This window comes from Bos mutus, chromosome 23 (genome assembly GCF_027580195.1).
Source record: "Bos mutus isolate GX-2022 chromosome 23, NWIPB_WYAK_1.1, whole genome shotgun sequence".
Classification (NCBI taxonomy): Eukaryota; Metazoa; Chordata; class Mammalia; order Artiodactyla; family Bovidae; genus Bos; species Bos mutus.
In genome coordinates this window covers 3,400,958-3,410,011 of record NC_091639.1, presented here as the reverse complement: position 1 = coordinate 3,410,011, position 9,054 = coordinate 3,400,958, and the positions used below count along the sequence as shown (strand labels likewise).

Genomic DNA, 9,054 nt, shown 5'->3' with positions numbered 1-9,054 from the left:
TGGTGGAGGAGCGGGCTGAAACAATCGAGTGGGCGCGCCAGGACTACCCGGCTGCAGGCGGGGAGGGGAGAGGGAGCCCCGCTTCTGCGCAGAGAGGGGGCGGGGTTGGGGGGCCCCGGGAACAGCGAGGAGGCGGGGGTGGCCGCCGAGCTGGGGAAGTGGTCCCCCCCAACCCCCGAGAGGCGAGAACTCTTCGGACAGCGCATTAATTGGAGATAACTGATTAATTCGAGCTTCTGATGACTATAAATGGCGATTCTCTACCAAGGTGTCTTTATTTAAAAAAAAAAATCGTTCCGTGTCATCCCCCACGTCAGGCCGGCTCGTGGGCGTGAGGCTGTACTTCCTCCGCCCCCTCCTAATGGAGTGAACCATTCCCAGCTCTCCCCCTCCCTCGGCCTCTCTCTCTCTCTTTCTCTCCCTTCCTCGCTCCCTCTCTTTCTCTCCTCCCTCTGCCTTCCCCGTGCATAAAGTCTCCGTCGCTCCTGGAACTTGTTGGCAATGCCTATTTTTCAGCTTTCCCCCGCGTTCTCCAAACTAACTATTTAAAGGTCTGCGGTCGCAAATGGTTTGACTAAACGTAGGATGGGACTTAAGTTGAACGGCAGATATATTTCACTGATCCTCGCGGTGCAAATAGGTAAGTGGACGGCGGGCCGGGCTCGAGGAGGGCGGCGGGCGGCCGGGCCGAGGCACCCGGGGGGACCGACTGGCCCGCGGTCGCCCGGGGGTGCGGAGAAGCCGGCAAACCCCCAGGGATGGGGGCATGGCTCCTAGGGACTGGCGCGTCCCGGGTTGGTTTTGCTAAAAAAGAGAGAGAGAGAGACTCCAAATGTTCGCCAGGAAGTGTGTGCGGCGGGCTGTTTTCTGGAGGGGCTTTCCCCTCTTTTTACAAAGCGCACGTCCGTATTTGCTTCTTTCTCTTGGGTGCACCAGGTTTGGTGCGCTTTGGGGAAATGCATTGCTCCCTGCCATGCTGCAAGGCTTTATTTTGAAGGGTCGAAAGGTGAATGCAGGAACAAGATGGCTAGGCAGCTAGAACTGGAAAGTTTATGTGCAGAATGCAAAGATATTCTGGGGCTCAGACTGCTGCATTTAGAACTTTGTCATTCTCCCGCCGCCCCCCCCCCCCAATATCCTAACTGCAGCGTTCACACTGGGCACCTCAGACAGGGCTAGGGGGCAAATTGAGAATGATAGGGAACCCCAGAGTATATCTTTCAATACGCTTATCATTAAGGAGCTTGAGTTCAGCTAAATATATATGGATATAATTTTCTATGCACGTTTGCCTCTTCTTTTCCACACAGGCATCTGTATGTTATATACGGGAAAGGGTTAAGAAGTGTTTGCAATATATGGTGTTGGGTGTTTGTAATTTTTGCTAGTTTGGGATTGATTATGGATGGATTTATATAGTCCCCATTTTATGTTAAGGAATCTTGAGTCCTAGTTCCACTGTCGTTGGGGCTTTTGAAAGTTCATATTTTTTTTTTCCATCCAAAATAAAGAAGGCGTAATGGAAGGGAACACGAGAAAACTCCCTTCTCTGTTGCTGGGTCAGAGCATTAATTAATGTAGCCTCAAAGTGAAAGTGAAGCAGATTATTAATAGAATGGACAAGAGAAAAAATAGAAACTCTTCAAATGGGTTTTCTGGAGAGGAGGGAATTGTTGGCTCCTGTCATTTGAGGCTGTAGCATTCTTTGCAGACAAATCCTTGCAGTATTGCGGGAGGGGGGTGCTTTAGGGAATTGGTTTGGTTGGGGCAAGAGATGAAATGAATAACATTTTTCTTCATGAGAAATGTGGAACAAACAGGCTTTGGAGTTATCTAAACATTAACATGGATTCTTTGCAATAGGTTTTTGTGCATTTGACAGGATTTTCAGAATCTGATTTTCCTTTTTGCATGAACATTGTAGGGATTTTAGAGTGTACAGATGCAGGATGTCGGCGGCATTTCCTTTAATTCCAAGAAATGATTTGATGTTTTGAATCTTTGACATTCATGCAAAGAGGTGCAATAAATAAAGAACATTTCTGATTGCAACAAATCCCTTAGATCTTGGAAATAAGTGGATGTGGTTTTTGCAATGACTGCAGATTTTTACAGAGCAGGAGACAGCAGTTGTTTTTGATATAGAGCTTGTAATCAGCAAAGGTTTGGGACTCTGCATTCCCTGTGAGAAATAACCTTACTTTGAACGGGGTAAAAAAGACAGAGACTGTGCATGTGAAATACGCTTGAAACACATTAACCTCAGCCGGGAAATGACCATTTGTTGGCTGTGGAATTGAAATTGAGTGTGTTTGTTCCCGAATGCCTGCCCTTTCCCGAACCGGAGGCTCGATCTTTATTAATTCATGGCTGGGAGCTGTCCCAAATCACTGACATTTGGCAAGAAAAATGGGGGTTGGGCAAAGAGGGGGAGGTGGAGGGGTGGTGAAGGCGAATGAAGACTAGGCGGGAGGAAGTTTGGAATGAATGAGAGGTCGAACAAATGAATGAACGGAAGGAGATGGCACAAGACACGGACACGGTGGAGGACAGGGAAGTAGCCCAGGTCACCCGCCCGAGCCTCGATGAAGCAGGGCTCAGGAAGGACAGCCAGGGTCGCCGGACTGAGATCTGCCCCGCTGCAGGAGCCTTCCAAACGCGTCCGGGGGCAAGCCCCCGGCCTCCCCAGCCAACTAGAGACCGAGGAGTCCGAGTTGCGAAAGACAGAAATTTTCACGACTTATTTTACACGCACGCGCACACACACATGCGCGCTGTGGAAGGGTTTCCAGCAGCCCCTGAAAACATACCACGGCAGAAGCGCTTCCCGCGTCCCCCACAGCCCGCTCCCCGACCCCGGAGAACCCAATTCCCCTTTAAAGTATTGTCAGTGCATCTTAGGTGCTGCTTTTTCGCCACCAAGTTTTAGGGATGAAGGTGAGAAGAGATTGGGGGCCGGGGAGAGAGGATGGACTGTATTTTATTTCCTTTACTCGCTGCAAAGCAGCGCTTGCGGTGTGGTTTACAGGGGACGCCGCGCAGGGCTCATTTCATCCGCCCTCGTTCTGTTAGAACAAAAATTCGTTTATTCCTTCATTCTAGCTCAGTGTTCTAGCTGATACTGCAGTCCAAGGGCTCTTGCTATTTCGTGAGGGGACCGGGAGATTGACGAAGGTTGACGTATCGGCCCGAGCTTCCCGTTCCGGATTAGAAAGCTTAAGGCCCGCCCCGCTCTCCCTGCAGCAGTTTGCAAATGGTGTGCTCTCGGAGGCCTCTGCGGGTTCTGTCACCTTCCCCCTTGCCTGCTCCTGGCCCAGGGACCGGCGGCTGGGGGCGGTGAGGTGTCCGGTCCTCCCGGGAGACACACGCGAGCCGTGGCGCCCTGAACGCCGCCTGGAAGCGGCGGGCGCTCAGGGCCTGGACCCTGGAGGCCCCTCTCTCCCCTTCCCTCGCCCGGTAGCGCACATCTGCGCTTCGCGTGCGCACTCCTGGCGCCCAGGGTGCTTTTGGCCGCTGGCTTAGGCATCTTCAGCTCGGTTCGTGCCTTGGGATGGAGAGAAAGGGCCTCAGCAGCGCAGCCGCCGCCTGGAGCCCATCTCTCGGGTCCCGTGCCTCGGGGCTTGGCCGACCTGAGACCAGCATCAAGGACTCGGTGTCCCCTGGGTTTCCTCCTCCACCTGCTGCCACCGCCCCGGCTGCGACCCCGGCCCCTCTGGAGGGAGCCGCGAGCCAGAGGCCGAGATCCCCTGGCGGCAGCCAACCCGGCCCCCAGCTGCAGAGCTGGGGCTTGAAGAGGAAGGGTCGCGCCTCGTCGCTGGCTGGCGGAGCCGGGCTGGTTTTTCCCGAGGAGCTGAGCAAGGCAGAGGGAAGCAAGGGAACGGCCTCGGGGATCTGGCCTCGGGGAGGTGACCCGGGGTCACGAGCTCAGACACATCCTGACCCTGCCGGCCCTAACTGCCCGGGACCACCCTTTCCCCTCCCAGTCTAGGGGTGTAGGGCTTGCAGACGAGGACCTCACTAGGAACTCCACGGTAGACGATCCCTGTTTTAGTGAAACAATCCAAGTCAGTGGCTGCTGGGGGCTTCCAGAGAATTTATTTATTCCTTCAGCAGTGCTTGCCCAGCGCCCACTAAGCAGCGGGCCCCAAGCCCAGGGATTGTTCACAGACTTGGCCCTCCGCGGCTCCCAGCTCTGAGCCTCCCAGCCCCTTCCTCACCCCTGCACTGTGCCGTCACACCCCTCCATCACCTCACAAAAGGGAAACCGCACTTCGAGAGCCTTGATGGGCCGGCTAAGGGTGTGTTGGGGAAGCGAAGCAGAGAGCCAGGAGAAAGAAATAAAAAGGCGGGGGAGGTGAGATGACAGAGCGAAGGAAACCGAAAAAGATGCAGAGAGCGATGCAGGCAGGGGTCGCACGGTAGGAAATAGGAAAGGCCTGGACTCCCCCAACCCCACACGCGCGAGCACGGGCCACCTGCAGAAGACGCTGGGTTGCCTGCAGCTCAGTCGTTCTCGGGCCCCACCGTTCATTCACCTTTGGCCCTGGTGCGCCCCGAGCCTGGGCGCCACTGGACACAGCTGGATGGGGCGATGCTCACTGGGTCCTGGGGGGCAGGCTGCGGGGCTCCAGGGCCGGGTGGTGGCACCGCTGACCAGTGTCCCCTGCTCCCCGCAGCGTACCTGGTGCAGGCCGTGAGAGCAGCGGGCAAGTGCGATGCGGTCTTTAAGGGCTTTTCAGACTGTTTGCTCAAGCTGGGCGACAGCATGGCCAACTACCCGCAGGGCCTGGACGACAAGACGAACATCAAGACCGTGTGCACGTAAGTGTCCTCTCTGTTGCGCGAGGTTCGGTGCTGGGGGGTGCACTGTGGAGGTGGGAGGGCGCCTTGCCTCCCGCCCTCAGGCCTTGGCTGGGGCCTGCCCTGCCCAAGGGGACCCTGTGGCCTGGAATGGGCAGAGGAAGATCCTTTCCTTGGGGCTCAGTCCCACGCTCCGCACCCTGACCCGTGCGCACAGAGGCCCGCGCAACCCGCACTCTGGAACCTCCAGATCCAGGGGCGAGAGGGCACCACCGAGAGCTGCTGGCAGCTCCTCTCCAGGCTTTGAGGCCCTCTTCCTCTTCCTCTCCTGCTGCGGGAAGGAGCATTTCAACCAGGACAGTTGGTTTGGCTTGAGGGGCGTTTTAGGTAGTTCTACCAGGTTTGCCTAAAAGGAAAGGAACGCCCCTATTTTGTCCCCTTCCTCTAATAAAATTCCCCTCTGGCACAGGCCAAGAAACTTCACTGGCAGCAAGTGAGTGCAGATCCCTCTTTCTCTTTCGAGGAGAGAAACTGAAAGAATATTTTATTTTGTGCAGGCGGCTTTGCCCAAATGTCCAGTAACCATCTCTGTGGAGTTTATAGCCAATTTGGAGCTTTAGGGTAGCTATCCTCCTCGCTTATCCCCCCACTTCCTGCATCTGCAAGGTGTCCCCAGCCCAGGGCAGCTAAGGGCCCAACAAGGCCCAGGGGTGTTTGCCCAGAGCCTGGCTAGAAGCACAGCTCCCAGCGGCAAATAAGGGTAGCAGAGTACTGTGGAGGGTCAGTCACATCTCAGCTGAGGCAGACCTTAGAAATACCCCCATCTTCTGCAAGACACATGCACACACACTTTCGTTTTATTTTTCAAAAACAGTTGTAACCCTTCCCACCCCCATCACGGCCCTTCCTGTAAAGCCCAGGTAAAAGGTGTTCCTTGTTTCCTGTAGGTTGCAGTGACCACTTTCTGCACCCTCCTTTGTACATTCTCAAGTCCTTCCTCTCTCCCTAATTCCTTGGGGGTGGCATGTTATTTGTTAAGCACTGAGTAGTTCAATGGGAGTGAATTTTGCTACACGCTTTCTTCAATACCCTGGTGTCCACCAGAAACCACAGCAGCCAAGTGGCTGCTACTTTCCTACCAGGAAAGGGACAAAAGGCTGGGTCTGGGATGCACACCCACCTGCTTTAGTCCTAAATGCCTAATGACAGGGAAGAAAGTACCTATAAAGATGGGCAAAAGCCTAAACAGAGATCAGCTCTCAATTCCTCCATCGTTTGCCAGAATTTACTTATTCCAAGCTGTTGGTTTCTTACCAGGAAAATGGAAATGGGGCGGGGCCCTCCCAGAGGTGGCAAACCACAGCTGGGCCGAGAGACTGCCACTCTGTTGGTGGCACTGAAGGCCACCTCCTCTCAGTGCCGGTGCTTAGTCGCTCAGCCGTGTCCGACTCTGCAACTCCATGGACTACAGCCCGCCAGGCTCCTCTGTCCATGGGGATTCTCCAGGCAAAAATACTGGAGTGGGTTGCCAAGCCCTCCTCCAGGGGATCTTCCCAACCCGGAGATCGAACCCAGGTCTCCCGCATTGCAGGCGGATTCTTTACCATCTGAGTCACCAGGGAAGCCCACTTCCTCTCAGACCCACCTGGATTCTGTCCTCCCCTGACCAATCTCTCTTCCAGGAAGACCTGGTCCCCATCTGGTCATGCATAAAGAAAGGAGAGATTGAAACATCCTTTGGGAGGTGTAATTATGCAGAGAGCTGTCCTGCCGCCTCTCCATTTCTCTAAATCTCAGTATTTATTACAAATTGAGGAACTTGGAAGGCCTGCGCCCCAGGCCCTGCAGTCCTCATAAATCAGAGACTCACGGAGGTCATTAGAAAGCAGCCGGAGCTCAAGGCAGTCCAACAGACCTTTATAACTTGACTGTCAGCCAGAAGACGGGGTGGGAGTTGGAAACCAGGACAAAGCCTGCCTTCAGCGTGCTTACAGTCCAGGCCGGTGAGCAGAAAGGAGGGAGGGGAGGAAAGAACGCACAAATTTCGTGGAGGGCCCTCGCTGGTGACCTGACACCAAGGGCCCTGGGGAAGGGGGAGCCAGACCGGAGTTAGCAAGACGGCACGGATCGACCCAGCCCCGAAAGGAGACAGCGGCCCAGGAATCGATCACGGGTTGGAATTATATTTAGTCTGGAGATCTATTTTGGGTTTTCAGAGGAAAAGGGGGGCAAAAAAAAAAAAAAAAAAAGGACAAGTTGGATGAAGGTTGTGGGGGCGGGGCTAGAAGCCGAGCCCGGGAGGATAGAGCGGCCGAGGAAGGCACTGGCTCCGGAAGAGGCGAGCAGGGAGGACTGGGAGCCCGGCCCCTCGAAGGCCGGCGCGGCGGGCTCTACGCTGGCCACGGGCCCTGCGCCTGGGGGCGGGGGGCTGGCACCACCTCCCGAAGGTCGCGGGGGTCCAGGGCCGCGGAAAGGCCTGGGGGTGAGGGGTTGGGGAGAGCAGGGACCCGGGGCGCAGGGCCTGAGCTCTAGGGGTTAAGGAAGCTGGAGGAGGCGAGGGAGCCGGCCCGGGGGCACGGGCGCTGGCACTCACCGACTCCGGGGAGGCAGAGGCGGGCGGCCGTCTCCGCACCGGATCCGAGCCGGGAGGGTGAGGCGAGGGGCCGCGAAGGACCGAAGCGAGCGAGGAAGAGGAGGGTGCGACGAAGGGACCCGGGGGAAAACCCGAGGGGAGGAAAAAGGACGAAGACAAAGAAGGGGAGAGAAGGGAGACGAGGAAAGCGGGAGACAAAAGGCGGAGCGGAGGAGACGGAAGGCCGAGGCGAGCGGGCGCGGCGGCTTGGAGACGGAGGGAGGGGAAGGAAGGGCGAGGGGAGGGGGCGCGGAGCCGCGGGGAGGGCCGCGCGCCGCGCCGGCCGGCCGTCCTGCAAGCCGAGAGGCATTAATGGGCGGCAGCTTGCGCGGCTTAGCGCTGTTTTCCTAGCTGTGCCCGCCGAGGCCGGCAATCTGTCAGCGCAAGCCCAGGTGCCAGCGCGGCGCCGTGGGCGCGGAACCCGACCGGGAAGGGGCGGCCCCACCTTGGGCAGCGGCTCCCCGGACTGGACGAGGTCCCGGGGGAGGGGGTAAGGGGGAGAGAGACGGGGCGCCCCGGGCTGCAGAGAGGAGGGTCGCCGGGAGCTTGGCCGGGCCGCGAGGGGGACACTCGCGTGGGCGCAGGCCCGGGGTCCTGTCCGCGCCCACAGTGAACCTCCTTCTGCTCTGTTCTGTTCCTCGCCAGATACTGGGAGGATTTCCACAGCTGCACGGTCACGGCCCTTACGGATTGCCAAGAAGGGGCGAAAGATATGTGGGATAAACTGAGAAAAGAATCCAAAAATCTCAACATCCAAGGCAGCTTATTCGAACTCTGCGGCGGCGGCAACGGGGCGGCGGGGCCCCTGCTCCCGGCGCTGCCCGTGCTCCTGGTGTCTCTCTCGGCAGCTTTAGCGACCTGGCTTTCCTTCTGAGCGCCGGGTCGGCTCCCCTCGCGCGCGCCCGCACTCACGCCATGCTCCCGGAAACCGAGAGGAAGATCCATACGTTCTTTGGGGACGTTGTGATTCTCTGTGATGCTGAAAACACTCATATGGGAATTGTGGGAAATCCTGATTCTCTTTCTGATTTCGTTTGGTTCCTTGTGTTTCATTTGCCAAATGTTACCGATCAGTGAGCAAGCGAGCACAGCCAAAACTCGGACCTCAGCTTCAGTCCGTCTTCACACAGAAATACGAAAACGGCAAACCCACCCCATTCTTTTTTTTTCTTTAATTTTTATTTTTTTTGGCACAAGAATCTCAGGAACGGCCCTGGGCCGCCTACTATATTAATCATGTGAATACATGACCAATGATGGGCTCCTCCTAACAGGAAAGAGGAGAGGAGAAGGCCAGGGAAATGCATTGAAGAGAGCAGCATCTCGTGAATAATTCACGCTCACTGTCTTTCTAACACAGAATCTTGTTTTGATCATTTCCACTGCACATTTCTCCTCGAGAAAAGTGAAAGGACAGATGGCCTTGTGTTTCAAGGCTACAATGGGGAGAGGGAGGGAGTTGAGGAAACCTCGGGTCAGAGGTGCAGGCTGCCAGAAGCAACGCTGCTGACGTCACTGAAAGGTTAAGCTTTACCTGCTCGTGTTGATGCATCTTTCGAAGTCCACTGCCTTGGTTTTCCCTCTTGTTTTAGCTGTTCCACATACAGTAATACCTGAATAGC

The 9,054-nt window shown here is 56.3% G+C and overlaps 1 protein-coding gene across 1 annotated transcript; it reads left to right on the top strand.

Annotated features, from left to right (window-relative positions):
* Positions 1 to 404: 404 nt before the first annotated feature.
* On the top strand, positions 405 to 8,592 carry NRN1 (neuritin 1). Its single transcript, XM_005891154.3, has 3 exons — positions 405 to 640; positions 4,677 to 4,821; positions 8,078 to 8,592. Exons 1-3 carry the CDS (start codon positions 586 to 588, stop codon positions 8,304 to 8,306), a joined length of 429 nt encoding a protein of 142 aa, XP_005891216.1. The 5' UTR covers positions 405 to 585; the 3' UTR covers positions 8,307 to 8,592.
* The last annotated feature ends 462 nt before the right edge of the window (positions 8,593 to 9,054 follow it).